Source organism: Rousettus aegyptiacus, unplaced genomic scaffold, assembly GCF_014176215.1.
Source record: "Rousettus aegyptiacus isolate mRouAeg1 unplaced genomic scaffold, mRouAeg1.p scaffold_m13_p_10, whole genome shotgun sequence".
In the NCBI taxonomy this organism is placed as follows: Eukaryota; Metazoa; Chordata; class Mammalia; order Chiroptera; family Pteropodidae; genus Rousettus; species Rousettus aegyptiacus.
Window position 1 is genome coordinate 87,857,379 of NW_023416285.1, and position 20,601 is coordinate 87,877,979.

The 20,601-nt window shown below is 34.0% G+C and overlaps 1 protein-coding gene across 1 annotated transcript in view; it reads right to left on the reverse strand.

The window, feature by feature from the left end:
- MALRD1 (MAM and LDL receptor class A domain containing 1) overlaps positions 1–20,601 on the reverse strand; it is a 481,557-nt gene that overhangs the window by 139,273 nt on the left and 321,683 nt on the right. The window contains 3 exon segments of the mRNA XM_036226667.1: positions 18,415–18,436; positions 18,700–18,853; positions 18,894–18,901. Coding sequence (XP_036082560.1) covers positions 18,415–18,436; positions 18,700–18,853; positions 18,894–18,901 — 184 coding nt within the window.

Below are 20,601 nucleotides of genomic sequence, written 5' to 3' on the forward strand. Positions count from 1 at the left end.
AGAAACTGGTACATTTTGGTTATCAAATTTGTGGGCATAGAGTTATTCATAATGTCTCTCTATTGTCATTTCAATAAAAATGAATCAATAATGGTGGTGTTCCTTTATTTCTGATAGTATTAATTTGTGTTTTCCTTTCTCTTTTTCTTTTTAGTTAACCTGGCTAGAAGGATTCCAATTTTATTAATATTTTCAAAGAATCAGCTTTTGGTTTTGTTGATTTTCTCTATTCATTTCCTGATTTCAATTTCATTAATTTCTTCTTCAATTTTTATTATTTATTTTCTTCTGCTTACTTGGATTTAAATTCTCTTAATTTTCTGGTATCTTAAACTGGATTATTGATTTTAGATTTTTCTTCTCTTCTAATTTATGCATTCTAATATATGCTGAAACATTTCCACTAAGCTCTGCTCTCACTGAGTCTCACAGTTTTTTCTGTAGCTATTCAGGTTATACCATTGTTTTTCATTTGTTTCAAAATATTTCAAAATTTCTCTCGAGGTTTCATCTTTGACCTATATGTTATTTAGAAGTCTGCTGTTTAATCTCTAAGTATTCTCGAGTTTTCCAGTTATAGTTTTATAATTGATTTCTACCTTAATTCCATTGTGGCTTGAGAGCTGACATTCTATGATTTCTATTCTTTTAAATCACTGAAGGCGTGTTTTGCAGTCCCAAATTGGTCTATCTTGGTGAATATTTCATGCGAACTTCAGAAAGACGTGCACTCTGCTGCTATTAGATGAAGTGCTCTACAGATGTCAATTGTATGAAGTCTAACTGTGTCCTTACTGATTTTCTGCCCGCAGATCTATTACTGATAGAAGGGTGCTGAAGTTTCTAGCCATAATAGCGGATTCCTCTACTCCTCTGCAATTTTGTTAGGATTGCCTCATATATTTTGAAATTCTGATGCTAGATGCTTACACATCACGAACCGTTTGTTTTCATATCTGGAAAATAAGAAAATATGTGGCATGCACGACCTAGATACACCTAGACTTCATGTGTCAAACTACTCAGAAGTGTGGCTTATTCATGAAGAATATAAGTTTTGTTTTTTAAATCCAAGCTATCTTTGATTAAATAACGTCTAGGTTTTCCTTTATCTTATTGCCTTCTATATCCTTGAAGATTTCTAATGCATTTAGACTACATTTTATGGGGCAAACTTTAAGACAATATCCTGAAGAAGGAAAATATGGTATAACCCAATTAGCTTCAATAATAACTTTCCTTATATAGCTAAGAATTAACTGAAAGTGTGAAATCTATTCACCCTATATTGGATATGAAGAAATAACCCAAATATTTCACAGTTCAGTTCTTAAATTGTATGGCATATAAAATGAGAACTAATGTACTTCTATCTCAAAAACAGATCATGTCTACATCAGACTTTAAATGTACCTTTTTTTCATGTTTTAGTGCTAATATAATGTAGAAAGTCAAATATTTAGAGCTGTGGGAAAAGAACTAATCGTGTTCACTGATACAAATTTAATACATTTGACAGAGTTAGGAACTGTGATTCAAAAGGTTAGTTTTAAGCTTGCATAGCAAACTGAACTCATTCTAACCAAGTTCTTCACTCTCAGTCACTGTCAATAGGCTACCAATGTAACTCAGGTCACAGCATGCTTAGCATCACAGTAATTTTTCTCACGGCGCCCCAGGTGGGAAGCGATATTTTAGTTTATTATGTACTTAAGTCCAAAAAACTTATTATGTATTAATATTCTAACACCATTGCAGGTATTTAAAAAACTAATGCACACAAATAAAGAAAATGATTTCATTCTTAAATAGCCACAATTTCTTTCTTTTGGAGGGTGAGGCTATTAAACATTGCTCAGATTCTCCACCCTTGGAATCAGACCCAACACCCCCACCTTCATTTCCCATCCCACACTTACTTTCCCTAGTACTTATTTTCATCACGGCAATACTGAAAACCAGTGTAGTGAAGATATTACATCACTGCAAGGATGTAGGACAATCTAGTTTACATTTTAGGGCTATATCGTGAAATCAATTTAAAAAATATATAATTCACTGGGGGTGATAATATTTTATTATTTCACAGAATATTTATTTCAGTATAAGACAATGTTATATAAAGCTCAGCATCAAAGCTGGCAATTCCAACTACTATTTAGGGAACTCTGGGTAAGTTTTCTTTCTTTTTTTAAAATATGTGTTTTAGTCATTTTTATTTTTCAAGTAAACATTTCTGTAATTTACAAAGTGATCATGTCGATTAATCTAGCACCCACCTAGCACTATAGATAGTTATATCAATATCACTGACTATATTCCCTATGCTGTACTTTACATGCCCATGACTGTTTTGTAACTACCAATTTGTACTTATTGATCCCTTCACCTTTTTTAATCCCCCTCCCGCTTGGCAATTATCAGTTTGTTTTTTGTATCTATGAGTCTGTTTTCTTTTTGTTTGTTCATTTACTTTGTTCTTTAGATTCCATATATAAGTGAAATTGTATCGTATTTGTCATCGTTTGATTCATTTCACTTAGCATAATACCTTCTAGGTTCATCTATGTCATTGTAAATGAGAAGATTTTGTCCCCCCCCCCCCCCCGTATATATTCCCTGGTGTATATGTGACACATCTTTATCCAATCATTCCAAGCATTTATTGATGGGCACTTTCATATATTAAGTTTTCAAAGTATACTCCATTAGCTTCTTCTAATTTGCATATTCAATTTTGGTCTTACAAAATCCTACAGTGAAACAGAAAAATCAGAAACTCAATTCCTGGGTGATGTATTAATGCATGAAAATGTGAAATTTTATCCATTTCAAAATTTAAGACTGAAGAACTATGACTGGGAATTTAGAAGCCATCATTGCAGAGTTGGTCTTGGGGATTTCTATTTCTGGAACTCTAGCATATCTAAGTTTGACTTTGTAAGGAGAAAATAATATTTCTACTTGAGAGTCATAAAGGTGAAAAGTTGTTTAGCCTCTTGAAATTATTAAAAATAATATATTAATTATCCAGGAACTATGTACTATATCACAAATTTACAAAACCTTATGTTGAATTATATTTTCAGAAATAGACTAATTCTTTATCCAGCAGCTCAGGGTAGACCCACTTTCAAACATTTATAAACTTTCGTTTGCTTCATTGAGAATTACCTATTTATATCTAGCAAAATCCTTGGTAAAGGTCACTCGAGCCTCTCATACAAAGTTCAAAAATTTTTTAAATGAATAATAAAACTTATTTAGAATTTAATGGTGAATAAAACATATTTAGAATTTAATGGTGAATCATGAAACCAGTTCACTTTATCCATATGTGATTCTGGAATGATCAACAACATTCGTGGGATAGTTCATTGAAGCAGAATATTTTGTTGCTTTGATTTTGGACTGTTTTACAGCTTTCTGTTGGCCATTTTAAAAGTTACTTAACTTTCATATATTAGATCTGATTCATTTGATTAAGTTTGTAAAATCTGTTATACGTTAATTAGACATTACCAGATGCAGCACTCCAGAACATGGGCATTTGTTAAATATGTCAGAGTTTTCTCTCTCGCATGCCCTCTGCCTCCTGATATTCTGCACATTTCAATTTAATACTTTGGTTTTGCTTGTACAGGCTTTATGATTACAAGTTCTTAATGGGATTAGGGTATAGATTTCATATTTCACATATTAATTAGTTAAAATCAGGCACTGAGTAGAAATCTCTCGTTAATATTTATCCTTCTCTTAAAAACTCTTTTAAAAAACTTGCATGTTTTTGAACACTGGGGGCCACTTAGTGTCCAACAGTGTAAATTCAGTATCAAAACGTACTTTGTTCAAACCACCATTGTTACTTGACATTGAAATGCCGACATGTATCAGCCACCTTCGTGCCCATCACCAGGCTTCACAGATCATCTTCTACTTTGGTGTCGGCAGAGAGCGAAGATTCTAATTTGTCTTTTAGGTCTTATTAACTATAATCTCGAGTTTTTGAAAATGTTTCCTTGAGTTATTATGCTATAAGGTAATAAATTTGACATTTCTTTTTAGAAAAGACAGTTTATACTTTTAAAAAGACAGCTATATTTTTACAGCTCCGGTGCCCTCAGCAGAATCTCACACTCGCTTGCACTAGGGTCAAATGATAAAAGACAATTTACCACTTCAAGTGATCTGAATTCACTCCTTGCTTTAAATTGTAGGCAATTTTAGTCTTTTTTTTTTCTTGCTCATAAAACGAAGCTGCCTAATGGCTTTACAAAAATGCGATGCAATATGCCTCTCTTTCAAAATAGCCAAATGCTCCCTTCTTCAGAGTAGACTTACTTAAGCTTGGCTCCACATCCTCTGTAATTTCTGCCTGTCCCTCTCTCTAAAATAGAAGGGTGCATAATGACTATCAGTTGAAATGCCCTCAATCTCTTTTTGTATTTTCATTTTTTTCCCTCACGGATTTTCAAGGTGCTGGCTATTTGTGTCTGCAGGTTTTAAAGGCCATGAAATGTAAGCATGCTCAGAGAGAGAACAAAAGTTTCCGCAAAGTTGTCAGATGGCAACTACAGACAGAGTGCCTCTGAAGTCAAATTAGATTTCCTCATGGTACTTGATAAAAGTGTCTGTCGGTATATCATTTTTATTTGCTTTTTGAAGGGTTGTGCATTGAATAGATTTGGCATTTCTTTACTGCTATCTTCCAATGGTTTATTCTTTAGGCTTATTCTCTTTTGAGAATAATTATTACCTACTAAGAAAACCACTTTTCAGCAGAATGCCTCATTGTAACACTATAAATGATCACCAAATTTGGCGCCATTATTTTTTTCTCCACAGTATGCACTGGTCTGATATAAAAAATGAAGCTTCTAGTTGTGACATGCCTACATGGGGTATCTTCGTTTTATTTTGAAAGCTTCTAATTTGTTCAATAGCAAGTATATCTCAATCACATGATGATGATATCTGGATGGATTCAGTTGGCACTTACTGTAAGTCTAGGTAAAGACAAAGGATTCTGAATTTCTTAATTGTCATATTGGAACAGCCTCTTTATGTGTCATTTTCTTGCCAAGATGCTTTTAGAAACGTGCATTGGCTTAATGGCATTTCTGTCACTTGATTTCTTTTGCCAAATGGAAATTAATTAGGAAACTTGTTTCCTAGTCAAGTAAGAAGGAAGAACTGATGAATTATAAACCTTTTTCTTTATGAAAATGATAAAGGGTTAAGAACTTCGACTTCGTTTAGATTTAAGATCTATTTTACCTGAAAGAGTATAGAAAGCAAATAACAGAAGAATATTTTTTAATTGAAACAGGAAATGATATTATCAGATTCTTTTAATGAATATGTAATGAGCAGAAACTGTGGGCAGGAATGCCCACTAGTTAAGCCTGTAGGCACTGGAGCTGTGGGTTTCAATTCAAATCTTGACTCTCCCACTTATTAGGTATATGACCTTGGGCAACCTATTTAAATTCTCTAGGACTCAAAAGCAATAAGATATAATTGTAGTAGGTACTTTAGCCGCAAGGGGTTATGGTAAAAATGAAATGATACACTATATGTAAAATGCTTAGAACACAGTTGCAAATTAGTGCTATTCTCCTGGGAAATTTAGAGAATAGATAGAAAGATGATTTCAGCTGTTGAAAAAAGACTATTAATCACAAGTTATTGAAGGAATAACTACTATACAGAAGGCACCACGTTTTGAAATTGGATGTTTGGGATATGAGTAAGTTATGGCTAGGAAAATATGAAACCTACTCAGAGAACTTACCATAAAAGCTAATGATATATACTACTGAGAAGACAAGCTCGACATCAGACAACCTGGGTTCAAATCCAAACTCTGATACTTGCCTTTGATTTTGGGCAAATCACTAAATCCTCACTGTGTCTCATATTCATCTATTCATCTTCTATCAAATGGGGACAACGCTAATAATATACAGCTCACTGGGGTTACTGTGAATATATAATACTAAATACTAATGTATGTCATAAATGCTATGTAGTTCCATAGATTAAAGATTGCTTAAAGTTGGTGAATGAGGAGACTTCATAAAATACATGTCATTGTATCAAGATATTAAAAGAAATAGTGGAGATGGTAGTAGACAAAGAAATCAGTTTAGAGTGGTATAGAGCATTCTTATATGTGCATGCACACACACACACACACACACACACACACACAGAAACTTCTGGTTTCTAGTTCATTATGTGAGGAGCTTGGAAGACATCAGTTTCATCTTCTCAACAATAGAACGGCTGAACTAAAAAGCAAAAACTCTTCCTGAATCCGAGAGGTCACAGGGCAAACCACTACCCCCAAAATCAGGGCAGGGGGCGGAGAGGGAGAGGGAGGGAGAGGGAGGGAGAGGGAGGGAGAGGGAGGGAGAGGGAGGGGGAGAGAGAGAGAGAGAGAGAGAGAGAGAGAGAGAGAGAGAGAGAGAGAGAGAGAGAGAGAGAGAGAGAGAGAGAGATACAGATAACCACAGCTGAGTGGAGCATCACGCTACAGCCGAAACCACCAATGGAGCTGTTACTGGGTTAGGAAAGTGTCAACTGTAATTAATAAATTGCTGGAGGCTCAGTGTGGAAAAGGCAGAGAGCAAGGAAGTCCGGGAAGCAAGACTTAGAGGTAGCCCAAAGTTTCACCTCCAGGAACCCTAACAAGTTCTCACAGTGAAGACTGGAGAAAATCCCCTCAGCTTCTTTCAGGGGGAGGGGAAAGTGACCATTTTGAGGTGTGCCTATTTTCTCAGCCATGTCTCGATGCCTTCTCTCATGGAAGGGAAAGGAGGACTTTATTGGACGAAGGTCACAGCGTAAGCGTGCAGGCTCACTGCAAGATTGTGATCAAATCACAGGACTGTAGAGTGTTTCCCTTCCCCTGACCTCGCCACCTAGCACTTTTCGCCTTACCACCCATCAGTGGGACTCCTGTACATCAGCAGGGGACTGTGACTGAAAGAATGCCACCTCTCAGAACTCATTTAAGAAATCTCTATGGAAACCAAAGTACGAGGGAGACAAAAACAAAGCTGGCTACAACAAACAGTACACTCGAACTAACTCCAAGCAAGATAAACAAAAACTTCACACAAAAAGCCTATGCACCCCAGTGCCTTTACTCAGTACACTGTGCCCATTATCAACAGAAAATTACAAGTCATGCTAACACCATGACATGACCGAAAGTTGACATTTATGACACCCTAAGGATATTTGAGGAACAAGAACACCGAGTTTGTAGGAGAATAACATAAGAATTAAAATTAGAGGTGCAATTTGGGGAAGAACACCAGAAGCCTATATGCCAAACTAAAAGGCAAGAAAGAGTGTTTGATGATCTGGAGGACCAGGATTCATCATTGAGAAATATTAATTTGGCATCAGTGTGAAGAGTGGCCTGTTTAGGGGAATATTTGCATTGGAGATGAGTTTCTCTGATATCTGCAATAGCCCAAAAACCAATTAAAATGACAGAAGTGGAAATGAAATACAAAACAAAACACATAGGTTGAGAATGAAGAGCTTACAGAATTTGAAATTGAGAGAGAATTCAGTGTTGACAATGACAATGCCAATAACAGAAATCTTAGGATCAGGAGGAGGAGACTCTTTTTGAAAGGAAGGTAAGTTTGTGTTCGGATAAGGGACTAAGAGACACTGGAAATTACTCAGCCGGCAATTGAAAATGTGAGACTAGAACACGGAAGTAAGAGCTCTAGCTTCTCTATAAGCAGGGATTAGCATATTTTGATCAATGAAAGCATAAAACTCTGAACAAGCGAAAAGTATAAGAAGAGATGTGAAAAAGCGAGGTCAGAATCATGGGTAAGACTCATATTTAGGTTTTGGAAGAAGGAAGAGAAAGCACTGGAGACAGATACATCGTTAAGAAAAAAATACCCACTACAGTGAAAAACACAGATGAAACTTCAAGAAGGTGTAGATTTAGCAATAGTATCAGATGCATCATAAGAAGAATCAGGCTATTATGACTATGAGTATGTCCTCGAAGATAGCTGGAATATAAGCTCCGTGAGGGTCAGGACTGTATTTGCTAAACAAGTATCGTTAGTGTCTAGATCAGTGACCAAGAATGAGTAACCAATAATTATTTGCTGAAGAAATAATATTTTTGCAGAAGACATATTGGAGAGAACCAAAGAAGGTGTGTTTAGTGAGACAGAGAATACAAACGATGTATGAGGAATGGTAATTTGAAATGTAAGAATGAAAAATAATACTTAGAAAAACAATACTTAGCAGGGAAGTGAAGTTAAGGTCAGATATTTCATTTTCATTTTCGTACCAAGGAAAGAGAAAATTGTGATGCTTAAAGTCGAAGAGTCTGCTATTAAGAGAGAGGCCGTTTAAAGATCCTTAAAAGGCAGAAATATATACAAGCAGGCAAAGTTTTGAGAAGATAGAAAGAGCTGTGTTTAATGGTTCATTATTTTACTGAGAAGCAAGCCTGTATACCACTATGTGTTTAGAAAATTCCTTTTAGAGAAATTATGTTGCCTCGTTACTTGCAAAACGACGAAATAACTAACTTTAAAGATTTTCAGATTACTTATTCAGTTTAATTTTGTCCTCCAGGATTCTAAAAGAACAGGTTCATTCACATGCTTTTCACTGAATACCATGTCTCACAAATGATAGATACATTTTGGCATTTCACAAAAAGAAAGCATCAACTGGGTCCTGCTTGAGACAATTATTAAGTATTCTTGGAAGTATTTTAAACAAACTTAGTACAACAAATCAAGACAAAGGAAAGAAAAACAGCAATTAAGATTATGTTTCTCCCCAGAGGCAGAAGAATTTGAAATGAACTAGTTGGGGTATTGATTCAAATTGGCACATGTGGATGATTGGAAGGGGTTCGTGGTTTGAGACTAGAATTGCTTTTTGGCAACAAAATACAAATCACTGTCTGATCATGAAATTTTTTGAAGAAACAGAAAAGTTATACATGATCTGGGTTTGTTCATGTTGTCTAATCATCACTAAAATAAAGTTAACCCTCTGTCTCAGAGAAAAATAAGGAAAACAAAATGACCCTGTTCTAAACACTCTCTATGATTTCATGAAGAGAATTGCTTTTCTTCTAATTCTTGTAAATAAACAAATGATGGGCATCATTTATTGCCTTTTATGCAGCAAGAACACTAAATTTATAAGATGTATTCTGAGATTTATCAGCCAAAATTTTCCTGATTTTCTTCCTCGGTAGTGTGGTTGGAATAAATTATTTGTATTTCTAAAAAGCAACATAAGACAAAGAGAAAGCAGAAATAATATTGAACTGAGGTAAGAAAATGGCATCTAGATTAAAAAAATATATATATAGAAAAACATACTTCTTTGTTTTGTGTCATTAGCTATTAATAAAATGCCACCTTTTAATATAGCAAAAATATCACATGACATTTTTGTGTTTTGGAAGAGAAACTATCAATTATTCATTTTTATATGATCATTAAATTGATGTATTTCAGGAAATTTTGAGACAGTCATATTGAGCTGTAGCAACTGATGGTTACAAACACAGACTTTTGCTTCAGAGAGACATGGGTCCCAATGCTAGATTTAAGTATCTTCTGTGTGACGTAGAAGCAAATCATTTACCCTCTCTGGAAAAAGTAAGTGTGAGGATTAAATGAGAAAGCTTGAATAAAGCCAGGTACATGGTAACTGGCAAGCAATAAAGGGTAGCTATGTAGTCACATCATATTTGATGTTAAGACCTGTCATGTACAGTTATACATAACAATTATCTATTTTTAGTAGAATATTAGTCCTTTAAAAAGAAACAAACTAAGAATTTAGAAAAACCTCTTTATCAGTACTGTATGAAAGGAGGCCATTTTGGTGATCTTTCATTCTAAAGTATTTACTTTATGATTGAATTAATATATTATTTAGAAAATAGAGCTAAATAACTTTTAAAAGATAATGTGAAGGGTTGTCAAAAGATATTACAAAGGTAGAAAAAATATTAGTTACATTACTTATTTGCTCATTTTATACTAATATTGTATGTCATTCTCCTTGGTAAAATCTCCTTCTACCTAATTCATGCTTATATGTTTTGGTCGCATAATAGAAGTAAAGCAGAATAAAAAAAGAAGTACAAAAAAAAAATACTAATATCCCTAACTCACACACATGCTCTCATGCGTAACTTCAGTACAATCAAGAGAAATATTGGCAAGAAAAGAAAATTAGAATAACTATATAAATATTTTGTAGTTATATGAAACATCAAAGAATCTGTCTAGGGCAAGTCAAGGAAATAAAGAACTTCAAAAATAAAGTAGAACAGAGAAAGCCTTTAGAATAATCCGAGATAAATTCATACATGGTTACAAAATGAGATCCCACATCATACCAGATCAGACTGTGGGGAAATGCTGTCTAATTCATTGTTTGAGCAAGGCATCCAAAGCAAATCAGTTAACATGACCAGCAATGGCCCGAGTGGCAGGGCCACCATGCTGATGGTCATAATTGCTTTTGATGGTGGCAGTAGTGTTGGTGTGTGGAAAGCATGATGTAGTGATGGCCATTACAATTTAACCCAATTATGTAGTAAGGCAAGGTTCTTCCTATTTATGAAGCTTCAGGACATGACTGTCTATCAGGGAAACAACTGAACATTTCATTATGAAAAGCATCGTACTGACAACAAGAATTATTACATTATAATACTTAGTAAAAAAAATTTAAAGCCATTATCTGAAAATTCAGATTCTATTAAAATTAATACAAGATTAATACATATAGATCTGGAATGTTTTATATATTTAATTATAGAGACAAGATCTGCCTTCATTGGGATGTAATCACAGAGTCATAAACATTTTCCAACAGGTAAGCAACTATCTAATTTCATAAAGCAATAAAATATCAATTCTGATATTTGACTATATATTAGAAAAAGAAAAACGCATAAAGAAATTTAAATATATGAAATGATATTTGTTGTCTGAAAATTATGGACCAAGGAACTAATATATTTGGACAATAATTCAGAAAATATTATTTTTGGACATAAGAAGAATGCATGTTAATATTTAATTATTGGGATGTAAGATCCATAGTATAGTATGAAGAAAATATATCAGATTTTAATTATACCACTTTGCTTTATATATGTCTTTTGTTTTAAAAGTACTTTTCACTTAAAGTACGTTAGAAGTTAAAATAGATCATCTTTACAGTTCTTAGCAACAAGTGTGTGAATTCCTAAGAAAGAGATTGACCACCTTTGAAGATATCCAGAGACAGATCCTCTCCAGTACGTCTTTAGTCAATTCCATTATTTTATTCACTTGATAGACAGAGAACCTACATCTGTTGTGTAACACAGAATAGGATGCCCAGCAGAAAAATACTAGGAACCACATATGTAGCTTAAAAAAGTAAAAAGAAATAGGTTAACTTTAGTAATATATTTTTTTAACCTACTATATCCATAATGTTATAATTTCAACATATAATCAATGCATAAATTATTAATGAGATATGTTTCATACACTGGGTTTCTTTTCTTTTTTTTTTTTTTTATACTACATACTCAAAATGCAGTGTGTATTCTCCACCACAGCACATCTCAGTTTGGACCAGCCACATTTCAAGGGCTCGGTAACCCACGTGGCTGGTGGCTATGTATTGGAGAGTGCAGGCCACAGAAGAAAGTGTTTTGCATCAGCGTTTGCTTTTCCAATGCCCCTGTGAACTAATCCAGTGTTTTATCTGTCTAAGAATTGGGTATCTTCTGCATAATAATGTTTCCAAAGGATTCGATGAGACAACATGTATAAATCTCCTTTTATAGTTTCTGAGTCTTAGAAAACATTTAACAGATGGTAGTGCTCTTCCTCTAAATCTCTTGAGAGTTCTCTTTATTTGAAGAAAATTACTTTTGTTTAGATTTTGTGAATGGAAAAGAAGAGCAACTATTCAAGAACCCTTTATAAAACTGGAAATAGTAATGCAGGTACCCTCACTGTAAGGGCTACACACGAAAACTTCTTTACCTGAAATCCCACGTCCCCTACCACTTCATAACTCCTAAGTCACCCCCACCAGTTCTTGATTGATCTCTCCTTTACTGCTTCCCTTTTCCCCCACAGCACTTAACAACTTCCAACAAACTATACAAAATTTTTATTTCTAATGCTTGATATTGATTTTCTGATCCTCTCTATTACAGCGTCATCCAGATGATGGTAGAGAGCTTCCTCCGATCTGTTCGACATGCATATGTACCTAAAACAAGGGCTAGAAATCAGTGGGCTCAACAAATATTTGTTGAATGAATTGATGATTGAAAAAAATATATATATCTTTTTTTACCATGGCAATGTATATCATTTTCTGTGACATTCGCCTATAGAAACTCCTATTTAGTCACATGTTTGTTTGTTTTTTTTTAAGTGGTGGCTGAAGTGTCACACAAATCAGATGTTTCCCTTTAGCATTTTTTTCAGACTTTAATTTGATTATATTAGAATAACAAATAATAATAATAATTAGTAGTAGTGGTAGCAGCAGCGAGAGTATAATATATTAGTCATTAAGTTCCCCTGAAGTATCAAAAAATATACTATTTTAATTAGAAATCTCTTCTGAACTGATATAATAAATTCCAATGTATCATTTAAGGATTACAGTACAAGAAGGATTTACAAATCATATTCTTTGATATGTCTTAGTATCATTTGACTTTTATATATCTAGCTCCATATGGCTGACCAAGCCCCAACACATGCAATCAAATGAAAGTGGAACTCTTCCTCTAATAAATATCAGAGACCAGGGTGAGATAGTAAAATAAACCTGGAATGAAACAGAGGTTCAGTGGCGCCAATTATGGAGATTCAGGCTGAGTTGTACAAAAGGACAGCACATACTACCGTGATGTCCTGGAGAAGGGCTTGATCTAGGCTCCACACACCAGGGGTTCAAGCTCAGAGAAGTCGTTTAGCTTCTCTTGTTCCTCATCTCTAATGTAGGAATAAAATCTGCCTTGTCTGCCCACAGTAAACAATCATCTGTCTAGCCTGCAGGGCTCTGTCAAGCAACTTTCAAGTAAGTTACATTTGTTGAATGAACACTTTATATATACTTTAAACTGGCATTACACACATGAGAGCATTAGCATCATTAAGATTGGGGGTATTTTTTTTTTGACCTTGGGTTGTGAATGTAGAATTTGCACAATTGCAAGCATGTGAGTTATATCAAACAGCGTATTTCATTCCAGTTACTTTACAAACATTTAGTTAATTGACACCTTTAGTTGCCAACACATTGTGCATGGTATTTAATAGGCATTCATTCATGTTCCATTAATCAGTTCAAAAAATAAGTACAGAAGGAGATAGAGCCAAGTAACATGAGACCTACACAAGTATTTATCTAGTGTCATTCAATTTTAAATGCTGAAATGAATATAAAAGTAACAAAAGATGTGACTCATGCCCTCCTAGAGTTTATAGTCTAATTGTGGAGATGGTCAATTATAGCATTAAAAAGAAAAATCTATGAAGAAATGGAAAAAATGGTACAGCAGCCTTGTACATTATACCTTTGTTAATTCATGTCACGCAAATGCCACTCTTGCCATTAAATCTCTCATATACTAAGTCTAAATCCTATTCATGTGCAGACTAGAGAGTGGATTAATGTTTGTAATTTCTCTCTACAATTTCGGCAATGGCTCCAACAAGACTCATAAATAGGCCTGTGATGGGCATTGAAAATGTCCTCCTTATGTACCTAATTTTTCATCTTGGTAACAATAAATGAAAAGATCCATAAACACAACTTTAATTAACAGTGAAGTTGTGGTGCTTAGAAATAGACTGTTGGCTCTTTGAATCTATTGACCTTCTCAGAAAGAATTTTGTTCTTCCCAGAGGGTCAAAATTAATTAATGTCCTTACAATTTATTTGGCAGCCCATTTTCTCAGAGATGCCTCAACAGGTTCAGTGAGTCGTATTAGTGTATCGAGGATGATACAATCAGGCTGCTTTAAAGAGAACACCCTGTACAAGTATAGTGTCTCAACTAGTGATTAACAGGGAGGGTAATAAAACACTCTGTCAGAATGATTACTTTTCTTTATCTGTGGACAACATTTTTTTGTGTACTCTATTGCATAAATAACCAGATTCACAACATTTTATGTGGTCTTTAATGAACTCACGCAAGCTATAAAAGTCCAAAGCAAACAAACAAACAAACATTCCCATTAATGATACTTACCTTAACTGTTATGTTAAAAGTTACCAATCACTATGTTTGTATTTTGAACAATGCATGGAAACTTCTCATGCCCATTGATTATACTATTATCTTTTCCTAAACTGAGCATACAATACTTTTTGTACCATTAGTAATATTATAGTAGCAGAACTGCTCAGCAGTTTTCAAATACTGTCTTAAGATAAGAAAACAAAAAAGTGCTACAAATGTTATCTAAAGAACTCACAAATAAACGAATGAACAACACAAAAACTCATAGATAAGAGAACAAACTGATGATCGCCAGATGGAAAGGGGGTTCAGGTCTGGGTGAAAAACGTGAAAGGATTAAGAGGTACAAATTGGCAGTTATAAAACTGTCACAGGATGAAAAGTATAAGAAAGGGAATACAGTTGATAATATTGTAATTGTGTGGTGTCAGGGGGCTTCTAGATTTACCTGGGTGATCACTTCCTAAGGTATATAAATGTCTAATAACTATGCCATACACCTGAAACTAATATCATATTTAATGTCAACTGCAATTGAAAAATAAAATAAATAAAAACAAAGAACTCATAGGTATTTGTATCTAGATATTACTGTTCGGTTCTTAGTAGCGAAAGTAAAAAATCAACTTACTTCTCATAACTTCTCAAGAAACATATACTTGTCCTTAGGAATAATCATAAAAGTAAAAATATGGGTTCTTGATGTTTATTATAGTGAAAGTATTAGAAAATAATTTGAGTTAAATATTAGATAATTTTATAAATTATGATATATTCAAAATGTAGAAGACTATGTTATAACAAATTATGCTGTTAAAAATATTCCATAACATAGAAAGTCATTCACGCTATATGTCACCAAAAACAAAGCTTATAGATAGTTGTAATCATTCTACTGGGATTACTAGAGAAATTTTTCTTTTTTGTCCTTATTCATATTTTTAAAATTTTAGAAAAAGATGTAATTCTTAATAATCCAAAATTGATGAAAAGAAATACTGAAGAAAAAATAAATATTAAAAAAATGAAAAGTAATAGTTCAGGCTTTTTAAGTTGTGAAAGTTAAAAATATCCACCATGATTCCACAAACATGTAAATGTTCTACCATCATATATATTAAAATTTCCTTTGAGTTGCAATTCCTGTTTTTACTACTTCTTTTTTTTTTTTTTCCTTTGTGGGATTAATTCCCCTTTCCTGTTACTCCAACCTTATTATCTATCCAAGTAGCAATCCATGTTAATAATTATATATTCTTTATCATCCTTTTCTCCATGTTCATATAGTTATCCATAGAAATATCTATATGTATGTATCTTTATTCAGATGCACAAATAAGAGGGTGTTAGTCGTTCTTCAATTTAGAAAAACTAGATCACACTGTATAATCATTTTGCATATTGCTTTACCTCTTTAAGAATGTGTTTTGGAAATCCCAATACATCAACCATAAAGCACTAAACCCTCATTTTAGTAGCTTCCTGATATTGCATGCTGTGTGTTTAACAAGTTACACTGGGCTCCAGGCTGTACCTCCAGGGGACAGGAGGGTGGAATGATGGTGATTTTGGCCCCCAGGGCATAGTTGGAGATTTCTAAAGATCTATGAGATGTCAAGACTAGGAAAAGGAGTGTTGCTGGGTGGTGGGTACCCATCTAGTGGGTATAGATCAGGGATGCTGCCAAACATCCTGCAGTGCACAGGGCAGTCCCACAACAATTAATTCAGTTACCCAAAACATCACTAGTGCCCAGGCTGAGACATCCACCAGGCATGCTGTGATCGCAGGGCATGTGGCCCTGGCCATCACTCTGGCTGGAACACGTTTTCCTTAGGTATTCACAGAGCTCACTCCCTCACCTCTTTCAAGTCTTTCTCCAAATGGCATTTTCTCAGCACAGCCCATTGTGATCAACCAATTTAAGCTGCGATCCTCCCTCAACTCAGGCACACACTCATCCATCAGCCTTCCCTGTTTTGCTTAGTCCATTCTTTCTTTATCCTCAACTTTTAACTGTCCTCATTACTTATTTACTTATTGTGTTTGTTCATTATCTTTTCCCTCCTTGTAGAATACGAACACTGTGGCAGTGATTTTTGTCTGTTTTACTTGCTAATATATTCCAAGGACCTTGAAGAGTGTCTGGCATTCAATAAACCAATAAAGAGACAAAGGAATAAAAAAATGACTGTATGAATAATGGGCAGTCATTTCATTTCCCATTTTTTCAACTAAAAACAATGCTGAACTTAAACACATGTACTTATTTCTGTATGACCAGAATGCTTTCCAAAATGGAAACTTTCCCGTAACCATATGTGAGCATCCTTTCCTACTCTCTCCATCTATCTGCCATCAACAGGTTGGCTTTTGAAAATCTTTTCCCACATTTTTATTATTTAAATTTGATTTTTTTTTCTGATGACTTGTGAACTTGAGTATCATGAAATATATTCATTGATGATTTGAATTAGATTATCTGTTAATTGATTGTGCAAATCTTTTCTAGTTTTTAAAATTGGTCATTTCTAGTAAGTTTGTAAAAGTTATCTATCTACACATAATCTGTAAGAAAAACATTTTCTAATTATTATTTGCATGTTGGTTTTGTTTACAGAATTTTAGACCACAGTTATGATTTTACATCATCAAATTTGTACATCATTTCTTTTTAGCTTCTGGGCTTTTGGAAGTTAAATCCTGCCTTTAAATTGTACAAACTTTACCTCCTTTTCTGGCAAGAATTTTGTTGTTATTATTTGTTACATGTAAGTCCTTTATCTGGAATATATTTCTGTATGTGAAATATGCAGAAAAAAATGAGTTTAACTTTATTTCCTTCCACGTGAATGATCAGATATGAAAGCACCATATTAAATAATATATCTTTTTCCCACTGAATTAACTTTTGTTATATGTTAAGTCCTCCTAATTACTGACTTCAGTGTCTTGATTCCCTATCTTGTTCCATTAACCTATAATCTGGTGTTTACTAACGTCATGTTTTTTTAAACAACAACAACAAACTTGGTTAAAGGGAGAGCAGATTCAATTAGCAGGTCAAAAGTAATAAGAATATTCAATTTGAAGATGAATTGGGAAAAATTTTAAAATAAGAACAGACTCTCATGCTGTAGTTGAACATTATAACATTTTCAATCTGCCTCAAATATATAAATAATAAAACTATTATTCTCTTTTCATTAGTCTTAAGATGGCTGAGTCAATTTCATATACTTTTCCTATAAAAAGTTATTTTAATTACATATAATCTTGTTTTAATCGTGCCTATTCTTCCATTGTTTTGAGTAATATTTTTTTAGTTAGGTTTCTCCAGAAAAGCAGGACTAATAGAATGTATATAAGTACAGAAAAAATATTTATTATAAGCAATTGGGTCATGTGATTATGGAGGCTGGCAAGCCCAGAATCTGCAGCGTGGGCCAGGAGCCTGAAGGCCCAGGAGAGCCAATGATATAGACAAAGTCTGGATGCAGTCTGTTAGGGAATTACCTTTTTCTTAGGCAGCTGGGATATTTTGTTCTATTCAGGCCGGTAACTGATTGGATGAGGCCCACCCACATTGTGGACGACGATCTGCTCAAAGTTCACCAACTGAACTGTTAATTTCATCAAAAAATACCCTCCAATTTGACACATAAAATTAACCATCACAGATATCTTAGGTTATTGTTTATTCTTTAAAAAATTAGAAAAATCTCATCACTAACAAAAGTTATCTCTAAGAAAAGTTACTTTTTATCCCTAGGAAAAGTTGATTCCTAAGAAAAGTGCTGAGTAGGCAAGACTTCAGGGTCAAAGTAAATAAGATTACAAGTCTACTTATATTCTGGCTCTGTGAACTATAAAACCATTAAAGATTACATCGATCTCAAAACACAGGCAGGAAGCAAAACTCATCAAGACTTCGTAGAGAGATGCTTTTTTTTCCCCTTTACCATCTACCTTTTACATCTCTGGCCCTGTACTTCAGAGGGATTGGAATAAAACTGATGCCAGCTACCGGCTGTTGTGGCATTGTGAGAACAGTTATCATTGTTAATTGTACACTTCTGTCAATTGCGTGCATTAATCTGAATGACCCTTACCTGTCCTTGCCCCAATTGGGGACTTTAAGGATACATTTAGTTTAGAGGAAATAAAATCTGCAAGTCTCTTAAATCATGGGTCATGGACTTTTCCTGTTGTTGCAATGCCAGTTTTGGGTCGACTCAATAATTCAGGGGTTAAATACAAGGAACTAAGGGTCTTTTCATAAAGCCTAGTGAGCTCTGACCCCTCACAGACAAGGATGAACTCCAACATTCACTCAAATAGTTAGAGGAGGTTTTTGAGAATAGAGCACTCGGCCTATGTATCTCTACCAGATTTACCTGGTGTGTGATCGAAGTCTGCACTCAGTGCTTCAGCAGGAATTTCATTGCCAGTGGCCCAGTCCCAGTCATCTTCAGAGTCTTGAGTAAGAACGTAGGCTATGGTTCAGTTTCCCAAAGTTGTTTCAAAATTGCAGCTTCCTCTCATGCTGGCCTAAGGAAACAAAAATATTAATGAGATGCTCTGTAAATGCATAGTGCACTTAATATTACACTACATTTTTGATGATTTTAAATTAGTACTTGTATATTCTAATTATTCATAAATAAATTTATAGAAGTGGAACATCCGTACTCATTGATAATATCAATGGTACACTGTAGTTTTGCTTTTTTTTTTTTTTTTTTTTTAATCACAGAGTCTAGAAACAGTGCATGAGTATTGTCATTTATCCATTAAGGAGTTATATTGATTGAGTAATAATATAAATGATAGAGAAAACTGTTTAGACATAAACAATGAATGTAACATTATGATATAAAGATAATTCACATCAAATAAATCAATAGCTTCAGTTGTCTGGATATTCAGTTTAGTCCCTGTGCTTCCTCTATGGTGTTTGAACAACATAGGCCATTAGAGAGGCAAAATCATCTGCTAAAGAAAAGGTGCCCTTGGGAGAAATAGGAAACTGTATAGGAAACAAACTCTTGCAGCATACCATACCAAATAAGCCACAAACTAAATTTCAGAGTGAGTCACGAAATTATGAAAGAAGTTCTTTTCTAAAAGTGTTAGTTGATAACTCATTAAAAAGTAAGTTATTCGCAATAAGAAAAATTACTAGATAATAACTGAGAATCTACTACCTAGTCAGCAGTGAAAAGTACCAACATAACAACCTAGTGTCTGCTTTCATTTTTCTTTCTTTTTTTCTTTTTTCTTTTTTTTTTTTTGCACAGCAGTGATTATTTTTAAGCATTCACTGTAAAACCTGACTGTGTTGTACAGACAGAATGAATTATTGGGTGACTGAATCAGTATGAATCAACTGAGATTGTCATTGACATTTCTTTTCTTTTTAGAAAGATATAAAGTTTGTGTGTTTTTTTTTTAACATTTCTTCTCAAGGTGGATTCTCATTCACAACTTCTTAAAACTAATAAAACTAATATTAGCAAATAGAAACTTCATCAGAAAAAATATTTGTTGTGAAATGGATGCCAAATATATAGCAAAGAAAGATTTAATATTTTTATTAAAAAATGTCTGGATCCCTGAGAGTATTTTCATGAATTATCTGCATTTCACTTCTCACACGTGATTGTATTTTATCCCGAAAACTGAAATCATTTTTCATTATGTAAATTTCTTTCATTCATTCCTCGTGTCTTAAAATCCATTGATTTTTTTGGTGTGTCTTTGTGGGCTCTGTATATCCATGTGATAATGCTTGTCTCACCACTATTATAGGATATAGATAGGTTTACATTACACAAACAAAGTGGATAATAGTGAGAAATTCAGTTCTCCGGTGTGTAGTTAACCTAACTGCAAACAGCAGAATCTTCCGATGTACATAGCAGAACAGCCATTATATGCTCTTTAGAATGGTGTCACATACGGGTTCTGCACTGTGTATTTCTATGCAACTGACTCCCCGATGCATAGGCCTTACAATACCTATTCTACATCCTTTTCAATTCTCTGTGACCACTCTTGTCCCTTCTGCTTCAACTTATTTACCATATGACTTTATCTTTGACTCTAAGAATACCTATACTATCGGAATAAACTCTATTTTATCCTCTACCTCAAATTATGCCACTTTTCCTCTTTTTTTTTTACCCCCGCTTAGGGCTAATCTCTGTTATGATCTCAACTCCTTATCAACACTGCTGTTAACACGGCACAGCCTTGTTTATTTCCAAGTCAGACAACTTCTCTATGTGCTTCGATCT